Below are 27862 nucleotides of genomic sequence, written 5' to 3' on the forward strand. Positions count from 1 at the left end.
CTTCAAAGTGCACATTCATTAGGCTCAACAAGGAGTCACAGGATTGTGACCAAAATGGGGAAAAAAAGTTGAAATTTTCCACAGAACAATGGAAAATAATTTTTCTCTCTCCTGTCCTCTCCTGTCCTGTCCTGTCCTGTCCTGTCCTGTCCTGTCCTGTCCTGTCCTGTCCTGTCCTCTCCTCTCCTCTCCTCTCCTCTCCTCTCCTCTCCTCTCCTCTCCTCTCCTCTCCTCTCCTCTCCTCTCCTCTCCTCTCCTCCCCTCCCCTCCCCTCCCCTCCCCTCCCCTCCCCTCCCCTCTCCTCCCCTCCCCTCCCCTCCCCTCCCCTCTCCTCTCCTCGACACAAACAAGCAAAACCTCAGGGAATTTCTGAAGAAAACCTTTTGACCATTGTTAAGAAGCCTTATTTTTCAAGCAAAAATCTGAACGGTTTTGGGTTTGTTTTTTTTTTAATTAAAGGAGATTGCCTAGTTTTAATACCCATGGGAAAGAGGTAAGGATAACAGTGCTTACCACATAGATGTGTACTTCAGAGAAACAGATACCCCAAATCAGGGAGGGCAAGAAACCACTGAGGGCTGATTTCATTCGGGTCTGCCCAGGACGTGTACCATGCAATATGCAGAGTTGTCACCCTGACAGTGGGGTGAACCTTGTGACAACACCTGTTGCTCAGGCTAGGATGGAGAAAAAGCTCCATTTTAGGGGAGGACAAATTCTGAGTAAACTAGTGTCAAAACAGTTACTTCTGTATCATTTCTGTACCGCTCAGCTGTTCACTGAACTGCTCTTTGCTTTACAGACCATTAAAATTACAGCAGTGATTTGGGTGTTCATGCTATATAAAGTGCTCAGGGCACTTACAGCAGAAGGATCCCTACCCCAGTTAATGGTGTGTGTTGTGCTAGTGGGCCTGCTCACACGGTCCAGGCCAGCCTGATGCTGGAATACCTGTGCTGAATAGGTCCCTCAGCCTGGAAATAAGCTGTAGGATGTTTTGGTGTAGAAGTGGCTGAAGGTTGACATCACTTACAATGAGTGACACTTTAAAAACACTTCCCACATATTTCTGTGTAAAAAAATCTTCTTTTCTCTCTCCTTTATTCAGTCTTGAAGGAAATACTGCATGTTTAGGAGAGGACTGCCTGCAACTTTGACGTGAATGGATTTATTCTTGTGCTTTACTTAAAAAAAGGAGTTAGAAAACTTCACATACCAAGAATTCCCAAGAAGACAGCTGTCAGGGGGTGACATGTCAGATATGAAGTGGCTCTCCAGCTGGTCCCTGTCTACATGCTGGGAAGGCATGTGGAGACATTTTTTCAATTGCTGTACTAGTTTGACACGTTCACAGTGGAAAATGATGTATCATTCTTGAGCCTTTGGTTGGTGGACACTTCAAAGTGCATTGGATCCTCGGAGAGGAGTGCCCTATTGTTAATTGTTCCTTTCACATGTACATTGGGATGAACATGGCAAGAGCAGCGAGGAACAAAAGGGCTCCGGTGGCCTCTTAGACAAAACCCTGTGCAGCTCAACCTGAGTCTGACCTTGAAAGGGTGGGTTGCTCTGGTTTTTAAATCCTGCTCGCCAGTTCATTCCCCTCCGGCTCCCCACTGTTATTCAGCTGCAGGGGAACGGGTTGCTGGAGCAGCAGGCACAGTGGGGAATGGGAGCCCCTCCAGAGCTGCCACGTGGTGCCCAAGGAGCTGCATCCTGGGCAAGCATCCTTCCAGGAGGGGACGGGCACAGCTGGAGTCCAGGGGCTTGGAGAGGGCTTCTGCAGTGGGTTTGCTGGAGTTTCTCTTACCCTCCAGTAAGCAGGCAAGCCCTATTGACCCTCCTCGATCTAACTGACCCACTAACCCTTAGCCTCAGAGCACAGCGCAGGGGTCTTGAGCCCTTATGATTGGATATAGGGTCTCATAATATGTGGCATGAGTTTCCCAGGCCTCTGAGGACAGAGTTTGTTAAAATCTTGAGGCAATCCTTTGCTTCCAGGCACCTGTCCGATGTTTCTCTGTCTCTCCCTCTCACTCCCTTTGGCAACCATCTAGATCTATTAAGACTGCACTGTGCAATGCGGTGTCCAGGTTGGGTTCAAACATTCAAGCACAGGAGGCAGTTTGTTCCTACAGAGGTGTGATCCCTTGGTGTGCATCTCTCTCAATGCGCCAGACAAAACTTCTCCCTGCAGCCTCGGCTGCACAGAAGGATCTGTGTTGGGTCACACAGAGGCCAGGCCCAGCTAGCACGTCCTGAAATAAATGCTCAGGCAGGTGAGTGGAAATCTTCCACCCCAAATCAGCTGAATGGAGAAGGTCGTGCAGAGATTTGCATGATGGCATGAGGCAGATGACAGAGGCTGCAGGCAGGGCTAGCTGCCCCACGTCTCCCAGGGAACGAACTGCTTCTGAAATTGAAACTAGAAGGAGAAAGTCACATCTGTGGTGGCAAATCAGCCACGGTGTCACAGCCCACCGTGGTGCCAAAGGCTCTGTTGCAGGATGTCCTGGCCCAGGGGCCTCCCTAGTCCTGAAACAACTGAGCAGGGTTGCCAGCAGATGTGGCTTGGGACAGACTGGGAGAAACAATGTGAATAGGGATGGCAGCACTGGGTGTACCAGTACAGGGACACTGAAGAGTCGTCCCTGAGGCTTCTGCCCAGAGTTTGATATAATGGCACAGTCTGGATCTTGTCCTTTTCTGAGGAAAATGACAGTAATAGAAGAACAGTAATATAAGCATTAAATGTAGCTGTTTTCAACCCTCAGTTCTCAGGCCTTTGATGCCTTACATGAGTAAGGTAGATTTTACTTCCAAAATTGCTTGGACTTCAGTCCCTGCTTTCCCCAGGATACACGTGTGTTTGGTTCAGAGCTGACAGCATCTCCCTGATGGTGGGTGCACGCATCCTGTGCTCCTCTCCACTCTTCCTATCCCCAGGGTGCTGCAGGCTGGAGAGCGGGAACAGTGCTGCTCCAGCCGTGGGAGCCAGCGGGTCCCAGGCTGGCACACAGGCTGCCTCCAGCTCTGTGTTGTTGATGTGTCTGGTGCGCACTGAGGGCAGCCCTTCTGCTCTCCTCTTCCTCCAGCTCTCCTGCTATTAAGTTATTGCCACCCCTTCGGGACAAGCCTGCGAGAAGGCGGAGGGCTCACATAACTCTGGATCAGTAAAGGAAGCAGCTCAATTAGCATTTCACACGCCTTTTCTTCCCTCTCTTCTTACCTTCCCTGCAGCGGGCATGCTTTCCCCTTAAAGGATTGTCCTGTTTCTGCTCCTTGCCAGCGTTGGCAGGGTGACAGTAGTCGAGTGTGCAAACTTGTGCTATTGTCCCCAGGCCAGGGGGAGTCATGGAGACCCACTAATATGACACAGGAAAATGTTTGCTGATGGCAATTCTATGGGCTTTGTCTAACTCTTTCTCCATCATGACGACTCGATTTAAGTCTCTAACTGTTTGACTACAGATGCAAGAGTACTATCCAACTCCATCCTTTTGTCCGGGTAGTTTGAATGGGTAATTCAGCTTTTGTGTAACTCAATTGAGGGGGCAAACATAAAGACAAGATTCTTGAGCGCTCAAGCTCCCTTTCCATGGATATCTGCACATCTCTTTAGAGATTTGTTCCTTTCCTACCTTTTCCTGACATCATCCTCCCCTTAAAAAAAAAAAAAAAGCTCTGATGTGGAATGGTTAAAAGTAGGCTAGCCTGGTCCCCCGTATTACATTGTCCTGTGCCAATGAAGCATGGCTAGTATCAGCCCCCAGACAGCTTCAGGGAGTGCGGAGAAAAGGGCGTCTAAACTTCCCTACCTCATCCTCAGCATTTTTGCTTTGGATTGTGTCATTTTTAAAAACAATGGCCTTGGTATGGGTGAAGAGAATAGCGGAGAACGGTAGAAATTGCAGGGAAATTATTGTATTTATTAGCTGTCTTTCTGTGGCTGTCCCCATGGTGACAATTTGTGATGGCAAAGAATGCGAGGAGGGGAGGCTGATGCCTGATTGGGATGCTTTGTATTTGGCAAAGTGGCTTCTGATTGGCCTGGGAGAGCCCCGAACTCGCTGGAGTCGATATTCATTCAGCTTGCTCAAGTGCTTGCTAAACTGCGTCCAAACACTGGCGGGCCCCGGCTGCCTCCACTGAGGTTGGCGGTTTGTAACCTGCCTAACGAGATTAGCGGGGAAGGAGCTCTTCTCCGCAGTGACGCCGCAGCCTCCAGCACCGTTGAGAAAAGCCGCCGCACGCCGGGTGAGTGTCCATGCTTGCTTACAGGGAGGCGGGAGCGGCCGCCACGGCTTCTTTCCACCTAAGCACTATCTAACAAGATTAGACACCAGGCTGGCAGGCATTCGTGAGCCAGTCCCTGTGCTGGTGTGTACTGGGGCTGTGGTGTTGGACAGTGGGCTGTGAGCGCATGGTGGCTCCACCGGGAGTTTCCTGACACGAAGGTGAGCTGATGGACAACTTGTTTGCGTGGCTGAGAAGTTTGACATGTGTGTCCCCACCCCTTCCATTTACTTGGTGCTATTTGAACCGAGGTTTCCCACTCAAGTCTGCCCATCATGTTTTGCAGGTTTGCCAGGGTTTGTCTGAAGGTGGATTATAAACTTTTAATGGGAAACTCTGCACGGCGCATCCAGTGAGATGGCATCAGACAGCGAGGTAAAAACCCTCCTGAACTTTGTCAACCTGGCCTCCAGTGACATCAAAGCGGCTCTGGATAAATCGGCTCCTTGTCGCCGGTCAGTTGACCACAGAAAATACTTGCAGAAGCAGCTCAAGCGGTTTTCTCAGAAGTACTCACGGATCCCACGGTGCCACCCCAGCAAACCCACTGAGTGTGGCTGGCGCAGGGGGGCAGAGGACCGGGGCCGGGGCCCCCAGCCCGAGACACCTGACCCCAGCCCCCTCAGCGGGGCTGCCACTGAGAAGGTGCTGCGGACAGCTGAGGTGGAGGAGAGCCTCACAGGGGAACCGGTTTTGCAGGAGGAAAACCCCGAGGATGGCAGGCCGGACCAGGTGCCCATGAGGAAGCGACAGCTCCCCGCCTCCTTCTGGGAAGAGCCGCGGCCGGCCCAGAGCCTGTCGGGCAGGGCCTTTCCCACCGGCCCAGAGGGGATCCGGGCCCCCAGAGACCCTCCTCCCTACGAGGGGAAGAAAAGCAAACGGAGCTCAGACACAGCTGGCCCAGAGACGCCCCCTGAGCCTGTCCCGCACACTGGGGATAAGGACCCTGCCGGGGTCCTCTCAGGCCGGGTGGGTGCCTGGACCTGCTGCCCCTTCCCCTGCCCCGGGCCGGGGGTGTACCAGCCCCCAGGCGCGCTGCCCCCGTCGCCCTTCCCAGGGCTGGGGCTATGGCGAAAGAGTGCGGCTGCGATGCCGGCAGAGGTGCCACACTTCTGCAAGGAGGCTGAGGGCACAGGACAGAAACTCTACAGGCCTGTGGTTTTGAAACCCATCCCCACCAAGCCCGCCGTCCCCCCGCCGATTTTCAATGTTTTTGGCTATCTTTAGCCAGGGTGGGTATCAGAGTTGCGCTGAACATGACAGCTCCTGAGAGTGAATTGAGACGCCTGGTCGGGCACTGGGCACAAGCTGCTGGCAGCGTGGAGCGGCTGGGGGAAGGAGGCCGCGATCGCACCCTCTGCCTCGTGGGCGGGCTGGAGTGAATTAGTGACTGTTGGAAAGCTTCTCAGGCGCTCAGTACATGGGTGTAAATCAGGAATAAGCCTTACGAAGCCGGTGGCACAGAGTGTGAGGCAAACCAGGGGTCTTTCATTGACGGGCATTGTCTAAGCCACAGTGAACGGGGCTGCGGGCCATTCATAGCTGCACTTGTAACACCTAGGAGACCTCCTCCATGTGGGAACATCTTTCTGGGGTTGCCCTGCGGCAACAGCAGCAAAATGAAATGAATTAAACCCATTCAAAGAGTTTTTGTACTTTAAAGTAATTCCAGAGAAGTCAAGATATTCAGGTCACTTCCTTTTGCTTGCAAGAGACTGGAAGGACAGTATTTAATGTAGAAACCATGCTTGTGAATTGATTTAAGCTCTTCTTGTATGTAAATACTAAGAGAATTAAAAGAAAAATTAAGGGAAAAAAGGAGGTAATTTTATTTTGGTGATTCTGCAAATGCAGTCTGTTTATTTTTGCCCCACTGGGCAGACACAGGTTTGATTTGCAACTGGTAGGTAGATATGAGGGCTGAAATCTCTACATATTTAGAGTGACTTAAATCAATAGTAATTCTTCTGGGGCTGGGGAATTAGCTAGTGTTAAGCTGGTACAGACAGAAGGAGGATGAATTTCTGCATCAGGAATTGTTCTGCATCAAAAGAACAAATGAAAAATTGTATAATTAGTTGAATACAAAACCATAAAATAGATAGAGGAAAAAAGTGTTTAGAATAGCCTGCCTTGATTTCTGGCTCATAGACATCTTTTATTTTGCCTGATTTTAAGATGCCATCACAAGACCTGGCTGCAAATTATTTGCTGGGTATTTTCCCAATTATTTTAACAAACTGGCAACACAAAAATTAATAGGGGATTTTTTTTTAAGTTAGATTTCTCTTAAACCCATGAGGGAAGTGGTGCTAAGGCACAGAACATGAGATCTGAAAGGTTTAGTACTGTAGGCCTGTGTGTCCATTCAGTTATACTGGGGTAAATCACTGAGGTCAAGAGAACTGTATTATAGGGGGGGAAAGGGCCCGAAAATGGACACCTGTGATCTCCCAGGGCCTGAACCTGCTCTAGCTGAAGTGAATGGGAACTTCTCCCAGGATTCAATAAAAAGTGGCCTCGATTGGCACAGTCTCTGGCTAGCGTAGCTCCCTATGACTGTTGGTATCTCCATAAGGGGAGAAACAAGCAACACTTCTTTCAAGTGCATTGCAATCATGAAAAAAATATTTTCTTAAGCAATTGTAAAGCATCGTTTTGGATCTTCTGATGGAGCTTGGTGTTATATAACCAGATTGCAACTTTTCTTAAGATATGAACTTCTTTCAGGCTAAAACCAGCTGGTTCTTTCCCCAAACCTCACGGTATATTCCACAAATGCTTACTTTTATGGAAATAATGGCTGTAATGTGTTAGTCCAGCAGGCCAAAAGTAGAAATGGAGATGACTTTCATTGCATTCTCCCTGCCACCAGCACTTAATACTCCTATAGGACTACTCCTGTAGGAGAGAGAGCAGGAAATGGCTTTAGTAGCACATACCTGCAACTACACACAAGGTACAAGGTGGTAAAGAGCTGATCTAAGGATTAAAGACATCAGGTTAGCTCTTGATCCAGAAGTGAAGATACAAATATACTTAGACGTCTTTGCCTTTTTGGTTTTTTGGAAAAAGAATCCATGAGGAGACTTTGTCTCTCTCCACAAGCAGACTGTAACAGAAACCAGAGGCAGTACCCCCTTTTAAGTTAACGGGAGGAGAACTACAGCTCTTAATTTGCAGAGCTGTAGGCAAGGAATATTCTACAAGGAAATAGGGGTGCTTTCTCACACCAACAGCTCTGTGTCACTGTTGTAATCCAGATGAAACCAGATGCTGAACTCTGTCCCAGTGCTGTTGACGCAGAGCAGCGTCCTTGGCATTGGTGTGGATTTCCATCCAGGTGGCCAGAGCAGGTCATGGAACGAACCACCGATATTGCAGTGATTGTTGTGGGCAAGTGTTCCTGCTTGAGTTCAGAAGGAAAATTTGAAAGTGCTGCGTATTGCACCAGAATATGGATTTCTATCAAAATTAAAATACTTGGAGAAGTGGATAGCCTCTGTAGAAATATTATTTCTGGAGAAATCCAGAGAAAGAAGAGAGTAAAAATCAAGTTTCTACCTTTCAGATATTAAATTCTTTGTTTTCTTTTTCTTCTTTTAAACTGTTTTTTATTTGAATGCATGTTGCTGTACATTGTCCATGTAGTAGGATAGCATGTTTTTAAGTTACGATGAAGGATTGAACCATACCGTTCCAAATGACCTCCAACACACAGCTAATTATGCACCTACCCTCAGATTTAAACTGATGTTACTTTTTAAAATCCTTAAAAATCCTTTGTAATATGGAACTTCCCTCCCCAGCCCAGGGCAGGCAGTCACCCTTGCTGGGGCTCTGAGCTGGAGCTGCAATGAAGTAAAACACAAATTAACAGAAGACAATTGTTAAGTATATTTAAAATCACTGAACGGGGATGTACAAGACTTTCCAAAATGTTTGCAAAGAATAGCAGCTCTGCCTCCTTTCTAGCAATACTTGATGTTCTCTCACCCCTGAGATTAACATAAAAATTATTAATTGTTCAAGCTTGGATTGATTCAGACTTTTCCTGGCTATTTTTGTGTTTGGTTATTCAATGTTGCTATTCAGGACACCTGATAGCCCTTCAGAATCTACATGTTTATTAATATTTTATTTGAAAGATGGAAACATAACCTTTGGGAGCTGCTATTTACTACAACAATGCAAATTTAAACTGTTATAACCACAATAGCTTTTATAAATAATGTGAGGGGAGAGGTAAATGAAAAAGCTTTTATACAAAATGAAATAAAAAATCAAAAAAGTGCACAAGAACATCAAGTGAATTGCACATGTTGCAGTAAAAAAAAAAATAAGTACAGTAACCTGGTCATGAAATATTCCTAGAACATTTCACATAAAGTCATCGTCTCTGAAGGAGTCTATCTATCACACTCAATAAAAACAAGCCACTTTACCTTGCACTAGAACTACTGATCTACTTACAAAGCCTGGTTTGTTTGCGTTTTGGGGCATTTGTTTTTTCACAGTAACTTCTAGATAGATGCATTAAATGCACACTGAATCTGTGCAGATTCAGTATTGTGCACATAATATTGAGTCAATGACTGGAGTGGAGAGGTAGAGGGCTCCATTTCAGTGCAAGTAAGTGTAAACTGAGTGTGTGAAGATTTGCCGCAAATATCAAGCAGAAAGGACTTAATAACATTGTAATTACCAGATTCCTTCTCTAACAGATTCTTCTCTCCTCAGTTTCTGTGCACAGTGGGCCCTTATCCTTCCTGCAGTTGTGGAACATTCCCATCAGAACAGCTCAATGACTTCCCTACCCAGGACAGATGGTTGAGAGCAACCAGGACATGGGTCTCCCAATAGAAATGAAAGTCTCTCGGTTGAAAGAAGCAGCTGACCTTCCATATTTTCTCCACTCAAACCCAGTTTCAACTTCTCCAAAGATATAATAAGAAAGTGCAACTCATGAGACTTTCATGTATGTAACACTGTAGGCTCAGGGGAAATTCCCAGTTTGGGATATCTTATGAAATCCCACCCCTGTGGTTATACATGCAGTTGGTAACTGTGGATCCTTCTATGAGCCAGCGGTCTCCTGGGCTGTCTTTGCACACCAAACAAGCACTTAAGTAAATGGTTTCCACCAAGCCGTGTCTGTATCCATCGCCCCCTACAACTCTGTTACACTCATTTAATTTCAGGGAACTTTCTTCTGATTTATATCAATGTAAGACCCAGACCTTCACTGCTCAGCCCCATAAAATAAGAGATGCATGAACTCCACAGGTGATTTTCTCTCTCAAGCTATTGCTTACAAATACAGGGCCTTCACTGGCAAAACTGGTCTAAAGATTTCCTGTTCCCCACCCCTTTCCCTCCACCCAGTATTTTTCCAACCTGAAGAAATTCCCTGTTCATGCTGCAGGAGACATGGAGGTAGATCCTAAACTGATAGTAATGGGAGTCACTGGACAAAATTTCAGCAGTGGAGGAATCTCTCCTGACTTTCCAAAGCTTTGCAAGGAGATCACTGTTCAGTATGAATTGAAACTCTGTTGGTTTTTCAAATACTTTTGCATTTGGGAATGGGACAGCTATGGACAGAGTGCCCATAGCTGTAATCGGTTCTTCTGCTCACATCCTGTCCCACAAGTACTGGACACTTTTCACACAAAGCCATCACAGAATCTGAACTTCTGTGCACAGACAGACTTGTATGTGTGAAACACACTTTTAGTCCTGTGTTAAGGTATAAAACTCCACACAAATAAAACTCGGTGCAATGCATTTTCCCTACTTACATTTCTATCTGATTCCATGGATGGTATGCAAGCCAACAAACAAAACCAAATCTGTCAGGTCTCTGGTGGGGAATCCAAGCAAACCATGGTGCACAGCTCCTTTGTCACCTAAGGTAAGAATGAGCGTGCCTCTGGCATAAGATCTGCAAAGACATAGTTCCAAACTTAGGCTCCTCCATCCTTACTTAGGTGCCTAGTCAGGAACGAGGTACTCATCAGATCAGTGGTTCAGCAAGTCACACCTGTCAACTGAGCTGTAGGCACTGCCAAAAACTGTTCATGGGCTCCTTGGCCTCCCCAGCTGTGAGGGAATGTGACTTGTTATAAACTTCAATAAAAGGATTTCACGGACAATTATAGTGGTTCAGCTGATAGATGGTAACTCGTTAAGCTGCCATAAATCAGTTGTGGATCTGAGCTGTAAATAGCGACCTAATTTTCAAAGAAGCTAAGATAATAACTTTCATCAGTGTCAAAGGGAGATAATAGATACTTCAAACTTACAAAGTCAGGAAATTCAGGGCTAAATCCTAAGACTTTTATTCTGCCTCAGTAATATCTGACACCAAATGTGGTCCCATTGGCTTAAGTGGAACTACACCTGGAGCAAGAATATTGGCATTGTTTAGGCACCTGAGTAAGGATTTGGAAGCCTAATTCTGGGTATTTGTTCTCATAAATCTCAAAGTCTGACTTTCATAATTTTGAAATAATCTCTCTTTTCTTCCAGTGATGGTATTGTTATATCCACAGAAGTCCAAGCAGGTAAGAGAGACTGGGTTTTGTAGGGACAAGGTCTAGTGGAGAAACAGATAAAGTTGGTTTACTAGTGTTGCCTCTCTCCCTATGTACCTTGCTTCTCTCCTCCACATCACTTTCTGTTCATGCTCATCTAGGGCTTTATTCTGTTCTGACACCAGCTTCATGACAGAGTAAAGCTACTGGTTACAGTGCAGCTACTACTAATTTATACGCACACACAAAAAAAAACCAAACTCAGAGTTGTTTTCAAATCCCCAGGCTTCGAAATTCTCTCAGGCAGAATTTCACCTATGTCTTATTGCAAATGTAATACAACATGAACTGTATTTACTATGTGCAAATACAATTCTTACATCCTTTTTAAATAGACCTTCCCTTGAACTTTAAAGCAATCAGCATTTCTGGATTTTTAATCTGTTAAAAAGTTCTGAGCTTTGAATGTTCAGAAATCAAGTACTCAGTAAGAAAGGTACAAAAGATGAAAGTAAAAGTGTTAGCAAGATGGTGTCATGTTATCAGAAATTAGCAACCAGCACACTTAGCAGAAATCCAAAAAGAAGAATAGAAACTAAAATAAAAATCTCAGTCAGTGAAAGAAATGTGATTGCTTTCCCAAATATGTTGACTCTTGACAATTTCTGAATTGTGATCACAGCAAGGACACTAAGCTCCACCACAACCCCAGGATATCTTGAATTCCTCACTGATACTTCCTTCAGCACTATTCATTTTTCAATCTTGGCTTTCATTTCTTTTTCTTTGCAGACCAAGCTCTGAGGTGAATCATGTCTGTTTTCTCTTGGAAAACTAACAACAGTCCTAGGTTTAGCTCCCCACCTCCTCCATTTTCTTCTCACTTATGCTTCAGAAACATATTTCTCTTAGATTAGTCATTGGAGTGTGCTTGACGAAGCCAGCAACAATGCCTCCTGACCATGCAGAATGTGCGCCCTTGCTATGCCGATGATGCTGTGTGCCGTGCCAGGAAGCTGCTGCATGTCCAGTGTGCCTGGCGTCACTGTATGTAATCATGCTGTAAGTATCGAATCAGTCTGTCCGGGAGAGGCAAGGTGTCAAGAAGTTTAATGCGGTTTCTTCCAACCAGGCTTCGTACCTTGACACGGCAAAGATGGGAAAGAGGTCTTGGAGGCTCTGAAAGACAGGCAGGTCAGAAACATGAGCAGAACAGGTTTAAACTTGAGAGGGAAAGCTCGGCTTAGCTAGGTCAGTGGCAAGAGGAAAATGGGAGAAGGAGGAATGAAAAAAAAGGGACTTTTCTGTAATGGGGGGATGATGCGTCTGGCATTGGTGGCAGCTCATCTATTCTGAGGCATGCTATGGGGAAGGAGGTGGGGCTGGAGGATGAGGTGCTGTGTCCCATCTAAGTCTTAGCAATGGGTTTTCCAGGAAGATGTAAACAAGCTGCTTCACAGTACTCAGTCTTCCCACTGAAAATAAATGTAACCTGTACAAAATTTAGCTTGGTGCCAGAAAAACTAATTCTGATAATGTCTATGAAAGACTTTGGATCCTGAGCTAAAGTATTTTTAGGAGAGCAGAATATTAGAAGAGGCTTAAAAGGCCACTGGTGCCTGCTGGGCTGCTGTGGAGATTTTCACATTGCTTGCCTTCCCTGATCTGACTGTACCCCAGGTGCAGCCAAATGGGTCTTCCTGCACTGGCAATGCTCATTCCCAGTGGGTGAGATCCACAGCTGCTGTACATTTAACATCACAGAGTCAGTGACATCCCAGTAATTTCTAGTGCCTCATACCTGGTCCAATATGTAATTCAGTCTCAGTAGGGAAATCCTACCAAGCTGAAGGGATGAACATTAAGAGGAGATGGTGACTGAGGTTTTGAATCCAATAGTAGGACTATTTGTGCCAGTTTCTTTCTTGGGTGACCATACCTGCTTTTTCTTTAATGACAGCCCAGTCCTCATAGCTGTCAATATGCTCCTTGAGCCGGGAACAGAGTTGCACGTTACCCACATAATCCAGGAGAACATCGATGATCGGCCCGGCCCAGCGACTCATCTCTGGAGTAGACACCATTTCACAAAACTTCAGGGAAAACCAGATTGACTACAGTCAGTGGGAAATGAATGCACCTGTGGAAACTGCAACGATAACAACAGCCCCGACTGTGTTGGTGGTCCCCCCTTTTACCAGCTGTGAGAGCAATTACAAGTTTCCCCTCAGAAAACTTCAACTAAAGCCTTCTTTTTTTTACAACTGAGGGAGGACACAAAACACTGGTGTAGTCCTAGCTCTGGAGCATAGAATGGATGCTGAATTGTTTACAGGGTTCAGAAGTCCTACTTCCACAGAAATGGGAGGGCAGATGAATGCTCACAGCTTTGTTCCAAACCAGTAAAGGAGCTGCTGAAAGATCCATGCAGCCCAGGGTGCTGTGACGCAGCGTGCTGGGTCCCTTTCCCTTCTTGGGAGGGGCTCTGTGGGGCAACTGTGCACCAAGGAGGCTTAGGGAAAGCAGGAGATTTGGCAGAGCACAGCACCTCCTGCTTCTGGTGAACCTACTGGTACGTGCAGCTTTTGGGGACAAAACACCTCACTAGAAGCAAGTCTTGGGAGATCTCATCAGAGATGAATCCCAGGCAGTTTTACTCGCCTGTGGGAGAACTATCCTGGGCCTAATATAGAGCTGAAGCATCTTCCTTACTCAGTCTTGGATCAGGCAAGTCTTCTGTTGTCCCCAGTGTGAGCGGCAGAGTACTCAGAGTTGTTGCATGGAGGGCTGCTTATGGAGATACTGAAGAGCAGACTTAAGGGCCTGACTTTAAGCAGTCTCATTTCAAAAAAGTAGTGACTTCTCTTCCCACTTTAATCTGAATGTGTATATTATATCAGACAGCTTCATGTATCTCTGTTAGGGTGCTGCATATGATGAAGATATCTGTGGACTTATCTGCATGTGAGCAGTCAGAAAATTTAAGATGAATTAAATCACACTGTGTGGATAATAACTCAGGCACATGGCTGAACCCAATTGAATAACGGTGGCTTAAGCACCATTCGTCATCTTAGCTGCTGAGACTCTCTGCAGCACCCTCCAAGCTCACCCCAAATGGGAAAGAAAATGCACCAGCTTAAACCTTTTTCAGTTTAAGCTCCTATAACTAGATCACATTTGATTATACAGGCATGAGCCCTAACTCAAAATGCATTAAACTCTTGTGTGGATACACTTATTCAGAAATAAAATTATATTAGCTCACCTAGGAAAGCATAAAGCTGCAGAAAATTATAAGGCCATTTTATTCAAGGTGAGAGCATTCACAGAGGTGTTTACTACTACTCTTCTGATTTTTTGTTTTTTTTTAACTGAGTATCACCAGGTAATGTTCCCCAGGAAAATTAGATACAATAATGTTGGGAGGATCCCAGCAGAGAACTCACAGTTTCCTACCTGGACTGCTTATAGGAAGTTCAGTGTAGTATATCTGGCTGTCATTCTCCAGTGCATACCAATTGCCATGCGGTTACCCCTAGGAAGTGCAAACTGGGGATCTGTACCACCACCTCCAAGCAGTAACACGACGTCAGAATTTGTATAAGGACACACGCATAGAGGAATAACACACTGGATCTTACTGCTCTCCTCGTCTCCGCCAGAGACCTTGCCTGCCTTTTCCTTTCATCCCTATTCACAAGCTCAGCCTACAAAAACATTTTCTGGAACAAAAATGTTCCAAAACACGTTGCAGGAAAAGAAGCACAGCAAAATAACGCAAACCTGCAACTACAGGCAACGGGACCGACTCAGGGACAGAGTGACTCTGGGGCTGGGGCATACTTTGCCTGCAGTCTCGGTAGGCCCCTGAATGCCCTCTCGCGGCAGCACGATACTTCACTCCCCACGTTCACAATTTTGACACTGCAGTTCTGGAAATGTGGAGTGAGACAGCAACCATTTTTCTGCATTCACTTTCTCCAGGACACATTAATTTAGTAGCAACAGTAACGACTTAGACTTACGCATTTTTCAAATCTACTTCCTGTAGCTCACAGTCTTTACTGTAATCTTATACAAGAAAATAAAAAAATGCACATCTTTTGTGCAGAGAAGGCTAAAGTTTCATAAGATCCTCTATATTTCAGAATTCAAACCATATCACAACTTTATCATGAAGCTGCACCATAAAAGCCTTACTTTTATTAGCCAAATTCCCAGCAGTAAGAAGCAAATTTAAAGTAATATCAGAAGGAAGGGATTGCTTTTTCTCCGTATGCATTTGTCCTTCACCGGTCTCTCTCTAGGCAGAGACACAATTTTACACAGCTTTTGCTACCTCTGCCTCATGTGGTCTGGCCTTTGAGGTGACAACTCTGTTTGTGAGTGACCTAATATTTTGTTAGGCACTAAAAGTAGTTTTAGGTGAGACCAAGAGGGAAATAATGTGCATAAATAAGCAAAACCAGAACTGGTTTTTTCGTGCCTAGAATATCATGGAGAGCTACAGACAAACCCTCTCTCCTTGCCTTGGAATTCCAGCCCTCTGTTCACTCTACATGTTACCATATGATTGTTCAAAACTAGAGAGAATATATTTTATTAATTTTTCTTTGACAAAAATGTGGTGTCTTGGAGCAATTTTGCTGTGACAAACAGTCTTGAGAAGAAGACAGCTCTGTTTGGGATAAGAGATTCTTTTGATGGACTCTTACAATCCTCTTTCTAAGATTTCTTTTTGTTTTCTTGTTTCCCAGACATGTTACTGGAGAGTAAAGTCTTTTGGAAGACAGGACTGATAAAAAGGTCAAGATTTCCTAGGATCTTTTAATGTTTTCCTTTATTCTTTCCACCACCAAGGATCATTTATTGGTGACCATGTCTTTGGGCTAAATGACATTTTCTTCTGAATCCCTCAAAGCTACACTTAAACTAGATAGAAGCTGATTTATCTCTTCCCTGATTCTTTCCAAAATAGAAAGACTGCCGTGCTGAGATCTCTTTGTTGTGTTGCATGTTGAAGCTCCTCTCCAGGGCTGCTTATCCGGTAGACTCAGAAATTGCAACTATTTACATTCATTAGTTTACCCTCATAAAGTGAAGCGCTCGACAATTTTACTTTAACTGGGAGCTTAAAATCCCTATTAGACAAAACAAATCTTACAGGGCAAATAAACCATGCAGGTTTCCACTGCCCATATGCTACCGCCCATATGCTACCGTCCATATGACACTGCCTGTCAAGAAAACATGCTTCACTCCTGGCACCTCAGGTCCAGAGGAGAAGAATATTGTAGATCTGATGGCAAGGCTGACAAGATGGCTATAATTCACTGCATATTGAAGCTAGGGCCACAGCGGCTGTTGTCTACCCTCCTGCTGTCATTGAAGAGGGAGTTGGAACAGTCACAGACTTTTTTGAGTCTTTTTTTTGCTGTAAATAAAGTAGGAATAAAGGCACCTTCTCTCACAGGAAAGTTGGGAGAAAAAATACATTGAAGTTGTCAAGGTACATGAGTAGGAGACATCCTCAGAAGTACTGTAGGTAGACTATGCAGTGCTTACCTGTACCACAGTTGGCTCCTTGGACAGCTGAGGATCATTAAGTCTGTCCCGTCTGTAATTTAATGCAGGGTGTGGGCCGTTTCCATACTGACACTGAAAACATGAACCTGCATCACAGCCCAGATCGAGGAGATATTTCAGGACGGAAAGGTATTTCATTGAAAACATGATGGTAGCCGGAAATGTGGTGGGGTGGCTTGATATATAGGCATCAATGTTTGCTCCATGGTCAAGGAGCAGTTTCATGGTCTTCAGGCAGCCGTGGCGGATGGAGATGAGTAATGGGTTGATGAGGTCAACATTGGGGTTGGCTCCAGCTTGCAGCAGGAGTTCTGTGGCGTAGATGTTATTGTTAAAAACAGCAAAATAGAGGGGGGTGGTGCGTCTGTCCTCATAAAGGCAGGACCGTTCGTTGGAGAGGGCAGTGTTGACATCGTAGCCAGCATCAATCAGCTCTTCCAAGATGTCATCATTGTTGCGTTCTGCTGCTAAGTGCAGTGGGCTGATGCCGCTGCGCTTGATGCGGGTGCGGCTGGTCACAGGGATCAGCATGGAGACAATCCTGCCGGGTGGAGAGTCAGTGAACAACAGTGATCTCTAGGCGATCTACAACCAGACAGCAAACCGTAGCTGTATAGCTGTAACCATAAGAGAGGGTCTGCTAACTAAGGCACAGGAACAACTCTTTCTGAGAGAAACCAGGGTGTGAACCTGAAACCTGTCAACAACCTCCTGTGTTCCTACATTGCCAAAAATATGAGTTGCGTGACCCCCCTCTTTCATGGAGGAACAAGTTTTTTTAAAATTATCACCCCGTTTCTCTGAGATCATGGCAGCTACAAGGGCAGTTACAATGGAATAGATGAGGTGCTCACACCCCACCTACCCTGTTGTAACTCTCTTAGGTGCCACAGCCCAAATGGCAGATACCCAGCCAGGATCTCCCAGGCATTCTTCACCTTCATCATTGCACTGTGGGTAGGACTGGAGAAACAGGTGCATGGCCTCCAGCCTGAGGTGCCAGCAGAGAGGCTGTATCTCCCCACCTCCATCAGGATTGCTTTATTGCTCAGCAGAGAAGGGCGCCAACACAAGGCATTAGTATGCCTCCTGGGTCACAGCCACAGCAAGAGGCTTGAGACCAGAAAGGAGGTGAAGCCAAGCCTTCCTCTGCAGGACTGAGCTAGGATAAGCTGCATATATGGTTTCCAGTTATTACCCTGGGTTGATCCCCATCCTGGAGGCCTTCAGTGTGTTGGCTTTTGGATGTGGCAAATCCATGGGGCTATCAACATCCATCCCAGATCATGGGGAGCCAAAAAGACAATTAGGAAAGGGGAGAAAAACAAATAAAAATATTTTCCAGGCTGGTTTCCATGCTTTAGCCCAAGGAGAAAAAACGTACAGCCAGGTCCTAAACCCCAGTAATCAGAGATTGCTATTGGAAAGTGTAATGTGGCCTTAAACACAACAATGTAAATCAAGCTGCTCTTGTTACGTAATGTGAAATTCAACTGTTTGATGTATAGGAGTCCTGCAGGTGCAAATCTGTCATCATTTTTACATCCCCACAGGTGTCATTGGAGTTGCATGACTAGCCTTATGGGTTAAACCCTCATTTCCTGCTCATAAATTTGGGTCGTTTAGCCAAGGCACTAGGCTGATTCTGTAAATACAGACAAGTCACCTTAAGCTACTTCCAGAAAGAGACTAGGGACTATTCAACCTAAGCCTGCCTACTGTCTCAGGAGATGCCCATACTCCCTTTATAATGCCTGTGGAGAGAGGGATATCTAAAACAGGAGCTGTGGGAGCCAGCAAGCTAAGCACACACCTTCTCCTCCTGTTCTTCCTCCCATGCAGACTCCTCTATCTAGCAGTTAACAACTCTTCTAACACATAAACATGCAAAGCTCAGTTTCCTAACATGTGCGTGTCCCCTTTAAAATGCCGCATATCTTCAGCTTGACTAAAATGGCTGGCCCCAACACTGGGCCCTCAAACATATATTTACATAATGAACTAAGCCAAATATAAGCACTAGTCTGAGGAAAACCTTTGTCTGTGATACACTGAATGATCCTGTGAAAGAGTGAGCCTCCAACGCTCCCAGGAGGTGAAATAAGAGTTGAAGATGCATAACACTTTACAGGATTGTGTTCCTATTTACATGATGGACTGTTGATGTCTCCAAGTTACTTCTATGTCTCATTTTTAAACAAAAAGTCTTTTTTAATTATGTAAATATCTTGGGAAATGAAGCGCAGGGTATTTTTTTCTCAAAGCAGCCTAACTAATCTTCCAGCACTGTGACACTCACCAGGGAGCAGGAGGTTTGGGTGCTGGTGAGCTGGCAACTTCCCACCATTAGCAAATGTTCTGTAAGAGCCATAATAGCAAAAAGGGCACAGAGCACTGTGAGGACACCATGCTAAGTGCCAGCATTAGTCATCCCATGATCAACTGTTTTGAAGATTTAAGGGTCTGTTTTGCTTTTTCCCTCCAGCATATGTACTTCAGCCAGCTCTTCACATCTGAGTTAAAGAGGCACTGTGTCATTTCTGTTGGCGAGGGGGACCTGAATCTCACCGCAGGGGTGCCACACTGAGACTCTGCAACCAAATGCTGCAGCCTCCCAGACCTCAGTACGCTCCCCATACCGCAGATTTATTTTGTGAGGAAATGCAAGAAGCATCAAATTTGTATCAGAGTTTAATTTTATACCTTGAACCTATCTTCCTCATCCTCATAAGTGGTTAGGTTCAGTAATATGGTGTCTCCACCTCTGCAGTCTTTCCTGTCTGTCTAGAAGGAGAAGGCAGTTCAAGTGAAGGCAGCCAAGGCCAGATAAGCCAAACCACATCCCATGTCTATCACAGGGCTGAGCTTCATGTACAGCTTCGAAAGTGCCGAGTTTCTCCTCATCCCTGCACCTGCTTCTGTGATTTCTATTTGTTAGAAATTATACAGAGAAGGCTGCAGAGCATCCTTAGTGTGAGTGTGCCAAGAGTTTATTGATTTGCATTTACTTAATAAATTTGCCCACACTTCACAAAGTCTTCCCTTCTCAGCATCTCAGTTCCGAGGGGAAAAGAGTTAAATGACTGCTTGCGATTGTCCTACAGCTGATGAGATGACCTTTATGAATTTCAGGTCAGTATTGACAAGGTGTCATTTAAAATAAACAAACACCAAGCAACAAGAGTTGACAGCTGAGCCTTGGGACGACATTCTTGGCTTTTTGATGGTAGGGAGCCTTCATGCTCTGGCAAAAAGTTGAAGCATGGAATTCCTGCAGAATTACGTATTAAATCTGCAGGAATACAAAGAGAGGTCACCGTGAAGGGTGTTATTTTACTGAATACCAAAGGAATTAAGAACGATCAGCCAATTGGGCTAAAGCTCTGTCATTTAGATAAATATTTATAAGAGAAGACCTTTTTATTTTTTCTCTCTTTTGCATTTAGTTTGCAGCAGTTGTGCACCAAAATTTGTGCTCAGCCTTTTATGAGTGAAAAAACTCAGATTTTGGGCTGAATTCTGGTCTCATTTATGCTGTTGGTTCTTGGGAATAATAGATGTGAGGTCTGAATCAGGCCCTTTCTTTCATAACATGGGCATAGACTCAGGTTGCAGAGTTGCCATGTAAATTTCTTTTCAGGTCAGGTTGTGGAATTATAGAGGGGAGGAAAAGATTCAGAGAGCTGGTCCAGACTCTATACCCAAATTGGATTCAGACCAACTTACTGTACTTTCAGATGAACTTTTTTGAATGTGAGCAACTGGAGCTGGGTTCCGTCTCCGGCACATTTCTAATCTAAAATGGGTTTGTTTTCAAGAAAATGTCTTTCTAACTCAAACACTGGAGAAAATTTTGAATCATGGCTGCATTAGTCTATGCAGGGTATTCATGCACATGCTGTAAGCATATAAACCCATTACATAAATTCACACTGAACTGCCTTCTAGAATACACAGCTTGCACAAAGAAGCAGGCCTACTCAAACTACATAAAAATAATATCCTCAGGTCTCCCAAAGTGTTTTGAGAGGCTTAATTAGTATTCCCAAGGAGACCTAAACACTAGGATAAAAGATGTTATGAGAAGGTATAGTGCTGTCAAGTTTTCATTCCTCAGACATTGTGAAATTTATAAGAATCTGCTCTAGCTAGTTTTACTATCCAGAAACAGTCTTTTCAGTTGGATACTCTCTCCTTTGACTACTGCTGAAAGGTTTTTGATAGAAACTGTGATAATCAGAAGAGTTCGCTATAGTCACCAAAAGGGTCCGTCACTGCAAGATGTGACTGTCTTTTGCAAAAATAGCTGTGGGCCACTCACCCTTCCAGCAGCAAAGGGTTAAATGCAGGAGCGAAAAGTTGCCCTAGGATCAGAAGTAAATGCTAAGTTCAGGCTCAGAAGCATGTTGCAATCCCAGGTCTTGAAAGAGCTAGGTAAACACTATTTATATGACAGTGCAACAATTCCATCCCTAGACAGCATCTTCTAAATTGATATCCGTTATCACAGGCTGTAGAGTTTCTCTCCCTCCTATAAACACCTCTAATTCAGAGGCCTGGTAAATCTACCCAATTCCTGGTTATTTTTTCCATTAGTTACTTTTCTCACTGTTTAAAGAATGTGCTCAGCTTTCTCCCAAACACTCTTCATTTTGGAAACAAACCACTGGATCTTTTTATGCATTTGTCTGTTACATTTAAGAGTCATTTAATCACTCACTAATAAAGTATATTTCCCAGACCATGAGTAATTCTTATACTTCTTTTCTGAAGCCTTTCCAATTTCCTGAAAGGTTTCTTAAAGGGAGGATACAAGAACTGGACACCATATTTTAGCAACAATCTCACTAATGCCCTAGAGATTCACTTAACCACTTCCCACTGTCATCATCTGAATTATTGTTAATAAAACCTGAACACACCAGAGTTGAATGCAGCATGTTCTGCTTGTGCAGAAGAATCACAATGGATTTACATTGGAAAATGACTGCAAATGATGCTGCAATAGCTATTGAGGACTAACAACACCCCCCACCAGCCCCAACCCCAGAGATGCTTTTTTATTCCACGTCAAGCATATTTTGTCGAGCTCAGTTTAATCCACTTCCAAGATACGTGAGGTTATTTAGCTGTAATAGGTGATAACTTGGCAAAGCTAAAGAGATCTTGCACCCCACATTCCTGCTCACCCCATCCCATCCTAACCTGCAAACACACGCTCCAGTTTATAATTTCCAACCTGAGCTCTGCAAGTGGAAAGCCCAGTTCTCAGCTGGCAGCTCCCTTGCTCACAATGCTCTGAGTTAGACCTGGGACATTACATTCTCCTTTTCATAAGGACTTTAGATTCTTGTCTCAGAGATGACACTATGAAATGAACTAAAACTTACTTGCAAATCCCTTTTTTGGCTGCTATGTGAAGAGGCAACAGGCCATCCTTATTGGCTTTGTTGGCATCTGCTCCTTGGGACAAAAGAAACTCCACAACAGGTATGTGTCCATTTTTACAGGCTTCATAAAGAGCAGAGGCGTTATCACTGGCCTGAGTATTTATATCAGCACCTAGCAGGGAAAAAAATCTTTGTAGCACCAAAAGGTCAAAATCAGATGGAAGCAACATACTCTGAATGAATAATACATCTCCATGACACTGGAGCTACAGAATGTGCTGGAAGAGGATGTGAATGAGGTCATATCAGAGCAAAATGAAAAGGTTATACAGTCATATCAGTTATAAATAGTAATATCAAAGATCTCCACTGGTTTTTCCTATGATCTGAATTTTATGAGGGAGAGTTTATCATGGGTGGTGACCAGTCTTGAACCCAGGCTCCATTCAGCTGTATCTCAAAGACAAACACTTTAAAATGTGCTCTTCTTTATATAGCATGGCCTTTTCTTTGGACACAACCATTCCATTAGTATTTATGTGTTTCCACTATGTATGTACACTATTCTTGAGCAGGAGTTTGGACCAGATGATCTCGATAGGTTCTCTCCAAAATTCTATTATTATGCATTTATGATATGTATTTATATTTATACACATTATCTATACTCTATATATTCATACTTTGAATACTTTTCTACTATATTTTTACTTTAGTGCATATCCAGCCTAAAAGAAGACTCTCTAACGTGACAACTGCATAGTACCGAGCACCAATTCTAATCGGCTTTTATTTGGGCATGCCTTAATGAATACTCCATTTCAAAACTCAACACCTGAGGCCATATCTCGTCATTTCACAAAGGTTCAAGTTAGGATCCAAATGGTAAGTTTCACCAAAAAAAAAGATAAATATTATTAATGAGCCACTGGATTATTTTGGGCTGTTTTTTCTTGAGCTTTAGTGTGTGCTTAGCTTAATAAACAACATGCAAGAATAAAACAAGACCTAATACTTTTTGGCACAAACAGTTTGGAATCTAGCTTTTTCTGTGCTAGATACTTAAGGCCTGAATGCCTGGGTTTTGACTGTAATATACTGTACCATGGTGTCCTCAGGAAGGCTGCTCTATGTATATCCTAAATAGGAATGACAGTTCACTGGAGTTTTGCTTCTAAACCCCAATAAAGAAGCCAATCAGTCTCCCATTTGATCATGAAAACTCCCTGCCAAACAGAATATATCCCTGTGCTCTCATCCCAAACTTAAACATCTGTGTTGTGTTTGGCCCTTTGAAGATATTGTAGCTGGAATCATCAGGAGAATTGCAGTGACAAAACATAACACAGGACTATGTTCCTAATGAAAAAGAAATTAAAAAGAAAACCTTTTTATGATGAACATTGCTCATCGTAAACAATGCGGTGATATCATTCCTGCAATTCTCAGAGGAGCTTTTCAGGGCTTGAAACAATTGGACAGCTTTATTGGATTTTCTCCTGTGTATTTTTCTCAAAACTGAACTTTAAGGAAATCCTAATACCTAAGTTGAAACAAATATCACATTCTGACTTAGTTTCTAAAATCTTAGGCAGTGTGATGGACTAAATGGTCATTTAAAACTGTCTTGACAGTGCTACATGGACAGCAGGGCACATCTTTTTGTTCCCCAACTCTCATATATTTCTCATCCATCCTAACAGCTTCAGAAGTTTTTCTTCATCGCTTTTTTGCTCTTGTTTCACAAGTGCAGGACGCGGTTCTTACCTACATTGAAGACATTAGCCCACAGTGAAAATAAAATATACCTCTGAATAGCGGTAAAGTATGTTGTGTTTATTGTAAAGCTGTTTACATGAGTGGATCAGTAGAAGGTAGGTTTACTGTAAACTAGATGCAAATTCACTCTGTATGTTTGAACACATACATGTGTGGGAGAGAGAGCCTGCTTCTCCGTGGTGTAAATCTTTTAACTATATGATAGTACTTTATTTTCAGCAGAATTCATTAGTGGAGGAGAGCTAACCGTGCCCATCACCGCACATGCTCATGAGCAGATTGGGTTGGCTAATGTTCAACTTCTGCCATCTATTACCACCTACAGTTGTCTTTTATGACTGATTGGATTTTAGGCTACATGTGTGCAGCAATATGGGTTTTGAAAGCTGTCAGGCAATGCAATTAGAGAGCACCGTATTACTTCTCAAAGTAGGTGACCATGAATGAATGCTGAAGAAGTGCACATGTTTAGAACCATAATCTCTGAAAGACCCTACACAATTCAGCCATCTGGAGCAACAGAGTTTCAGCACCTCTGCAGGCTAGGACTCATCCTCAGAGACAGAAAAACTGAGCCAGGAAGAATTAATGGGAACTTTGAAATATTAAGAATGAAATGAGTAAAGACGTGTAACGGCACAACTGTACTCACCGCATTTTGCCAAGTATCTCAAAGCTTCCAGTTGACCACTCTCAGCTGCCACAAATAAAGAAGTGATCCCATAGGCATTTGCAGTCTCAATCTTGGCACCCCCTTTCACAAGGATATCAATAATCTCCAGGTCATTTCGGGAGACAGCCTCATGGAGAGCAGTCCATCCTCGATTGCAACGATGGTTGGTATCAGCATTGTACTGTACCAGAAGTCTTGCAGCCTCTGCATTCTTGCGCTCACAGGCTGTTTTGGAAAAAAAGGGAAGTTGTTAGGGCAGGCTTTTGAAAAGATTCTGGGTGTTGTGGTATCCATTTTGTGTAGGATAAAGCAATATAGTACAACTAGGACATAGTGAATAAGGCAAAAGATCCACCCAGGTCAATATGGGGACAAAAGCTGTTGCCAAATAACACTGCCTAGGGCTCATAAAGGATGTGGCAGTGAAGCCAGTCTTTAACCTGGACCTGGGGGAGCTAAGTGTCCTTAGCAGGACTTGTGCTAAGCCTGGTACTGAGGGGAATCCAGCCCAGCACATTTGTACTAACTGGACACCACAGTGACACAGGGAGGTGACAAAGTGTGGGAAATAATTCATGAAGAACAAATATGTTACAGAAATCATATAACCTGAACACCTCCTTTCCAAATTCTGTGCAAACTGACTGTATCTTACTGCCCTGGACTGCACATAAAGCTCTATATAGACAAGAAAATAAATTTTAAAAAAAGCTCAAATACACAATTCCTGGGAAAGGATCCTTAGAAAATAGTAATGGTTTGGGTCAGTAACACTCTCCCAGCCTGTAACAACATATAGTTCAGGACCATCCTGAGCTAAAGATATTTTCTTGATGATTAATCCTGTTTTGTTGATTTTTATTCTTCCAATTTGTTCTGCTGCTTTTTGAATCCCAAATCATAAGGCATCCTACACACTTTTATTGTGGGACCCCAAACGAAAGGTACCTAGAATAAGCAGCCAATTTTACAACCCCCAATTAGCATTTGTTGTACAATGGGCAGAAAGAGATACCAGCATATTCCATAGTAATTGGGTTTTTCTTTGAAATAATAGTGTCTTTTTCTCACAGAGGTCCTGCCTTTTTGTTTTGATTCTTCCCTTGGGACATCACCATGGCCTCCTCTCCCATACGTAGGTGTCACTCATGTGTACTGAAAGCAACTCTCTTATCAGGCACAGCTGTAATTACCTATGCATAGCTTCGCAGAGTTTAACTTGCTTCCAGAAGCAAGTTTTTTGCATTAACACTAGCGCATACTTAATAACAGGTTTTCTATGGCTAAAGGTTGCTTTAATATTATTGTTATTATTATTATTACTAAGAGTACTACTACTGCCACTGTTGTGTGTTTAATGCACAGTTGAACAGCTTTCCTTTAGCTGACTATAAGCCAGAATTTTAAAACTAAGACATTTTAAACAGAGCAGCTCTAATATCAGGTATCCAAAGTTGGAGGGAAGATTACTGTTGAAACCAGTAATTTGTGTTTTTTAATGTTTTGTAGCACTAAATACAGTCATGGCTGGAGCGGCAAATAAAAGGTGAAGGGACACAAAGGTGTGAGAGATCATCTCCTCCTCTGAATCTTTGTGATATCATGAACGTAGTGTTGTTCTGCTAAAGAAAACATTCTCTCTGACCAGCACCAAAGTTATATGTTCATGTTAAACACTTTACCTCACAGAATTGTTTATAACTTTATGCATCTACCATAGCACACAGCCTGGCCTGGCCCACACAGTATATGAATCACTGGCACATCTACAGTTACTCCCACCTCTAACAGCTACTTAGCTCCTACTGTTCAGAAAAGCATATGTTATTCCTGTACTGTCCAGTTTTCTGCTTTCTGTAAGTTTGGGACATTGTGCAGACACCCTGCACTTAGGGCCCCACTAAGCATCCCACACCCCACCCTCAGCACCATGTTCCAGCCTGCACCACCCAGGGCAGCCACTAATCCTGTCTCTGATGTGGATGAGAAGAGAGGCTGTGGTGGGGCAGGTGAGACATAGGAGATACAGGACTACTGGAGGAAGGTGCAAAATGGGAGCTTACTGCTGAGTTTCAGCCCCACATGGCAAAGGCAGGTGGAGCTCTGCCTTGGTGATGCCAGAAGAGCTCAGCATCCCTGGAGACACAGCCACCCACCTTTGTAGAGTGGTGTTTCTCTGGCCTTGTTGGAGATGTCAGGCTCAGCCCCAGCCTGCAGCAGGGTGAGCAGGCAGTCCAGGTTGCCCCGGCTGGTGGCCAGGTAGAGAGCTGTCTCCTCATTGAGTGTGCGCTGGTCGATTGTGCCGGGGTATGCTGTGAATAAATGGTGAGTTCAAAGTCATTATGGCATGTAGTAAGTACACAAGTATCTCCAGCACCATCACCTTTCAAAATCTTTGGAGTTTTAGGTGAGCTTTTGTTGTTTATTTCTTTTCCTTTCCAAGAGCAGAGTAAGTTAAGAATATACTATAAAGTTACTATAACTCAGTTTAAGTATCTAAATCGGTCACTGGCTTAGATTAAAGTGTTTGGCTATCACCACTAGTGATGCAGAAAGCTGCTGAGTAATGCTCTTCAGTAGCAGTTTGAAAACAAACTATAGTAGTTAACCATCTTTGGGCACCAGCAAAGAGGTACTGGGCTGGATCTCCAGCTAGTGGGATCTGGGGTAATTGCTCTCAGCTGCAGCAGCCAAGGAGTCCACAACAGCTAAGAGCTCAGCTACGAGTCTTTACTGTGAGAAATCCAGGGCTTGGCAAGGTCTCTCCAGATATGATTTTCTCCTGAAGATCCTAACTTTTAGAGGCTTCCATCTGGAAACCTGTTCTCAAAGAGAAGGTGAAATTAATATACACTCAGAGAGGATGAAAAAAAAACTTCACACACAATCCCACACAAGGATTGGGCTGCTGCTAATTCTGCTTTTTAGTTTATTTATATTCTTCTTTTCCCTTTTGTAATGAATTAGTTCTAACTTCACTGACCTTTTTGCAGCAGGCTCAGGCAACCCACTTGGCCATAGTATGCAGCTTCATGGAGGGGTATCCAGCCATCCTTATTAGGTTCAGAAAGGTCTTTTCCTGATTTCATCATGTTACATACTGCCTTTTCATCTCCATCCTTGATTGCTGCCACTACAGGGTCAAGTTCTCTTTAAAACAAGATTAAAACCTGATTACTCCTTCCTTCATTTCTGAGAAGCTTTTTGCAGCAACATCACTGTATCATTTGGTCAGAATAGTGAAGCCCTACAGCCTATATAATAAGCATTTGTGGCCCTAAGGTGTCCTGCTACAGGGCCTGTTGAGGTAAAAATTGTCTGCTCTAATTTGGCCCTTCACAACAGAAGAATCACTGGCTGCAGGTGCTGATCTCTTTCCTTGGAGTGTAAGGAAAGTGTAGGTGTGACTAATCTATGACAAAAACATTTATATTTTAGATATCTAGGGTTGGAGACTAGCTCTACCATTGCTCTGTACACTGCCATGAGCATCCATGGTTATGATAATTACATCACCCTCCCATGTGGCAATGTGTTTCCATGTGAGATCTCTTAAACAAGATCAGCTTTGAAGAGAATTGCCCCTGTTCATCTGTGAA

The 27862-nt window shown here is 44.0% G+C and overlaps 2 protein-coding genes across 5 annotated transcripts in view; one reads left to right on the forward strand and one right to left on the reverse strand.

The window, feature by feature from the left end:
• The first annotated feature begins 4653 nt into the window (after positions 1-4653).
• On the forward strand, positions 4654-5523 carry FAM181A (family with sequence similarity 181 member A). The gene has a single exon (XM_064459990.1). It carries the CDS (start codon positions 4654-4656, stop codon positions 5521-5523), a length of 870 nt encoding a protein of 289 aa, XP_064316060.1.
• Positions 5524-10473: 4950 nt separating this feature from the next.
• ASB2 (ankyrin repeat and SOCS box containing 2) overlaps positions 10474-27862 on the reverse strand; it is a 30422-nt gene continuing 13033 nt past the window's right edge. For all 4 annotated transcript variants that reach the window (XM_009508079.2, XM_064460664.1, XM_064460663.1 and 1 more), the window contains 7 exons: positions 27247-27413; positions 26420-26575; positions 24243-24488; positions 21812-21983; positions 16401-16962; positions 12772-12925; positions 10474-12011 (listed from right to left, as the gene is read on the reverse strand). In XM_009508079.2, coding sequence (XP_009506374.2) covers positions 11875-12011; positions 12772-12925; positions 16401-16962; positions 21812-21983; positions 24243-24488; positions 26420-26575; positions 27247-27413 — 1594 coding nt within the window. In that variant the 3' untranslated portion in view covers positions 10474-11874. The remainder of the gene's footprint in view (positions 12012-12771; positions 12926-16400; positions 16963-21811; positions 21984-24242; positions 24489-26419; positions 26576-27246; positions 27414-27862) is intronic.

This window comes from Phalacrocorax carbo, chromosome 9 (assembly GCF_963921805.1).
Source record: "Phalacrocorax carbo chromosome 9, bPhaCar2.1, whole genome shotgun sequence".
NCBI lineage: Eukaryota > Metazoa > Chordata > Aves > Suliformes > Phalacrocoracidae > Phalacrocorax > Phalacrocorax carbo.

Excerpts from the sequence above, each read along its gene's own strand:
- FAM181A (XM_064459990.1), top strand. The coding sequence starts at position 4,654 with ATGGCATCAGACAGCGAGGTAAAAACCCTCCTGAACTTTGTCAACCTG.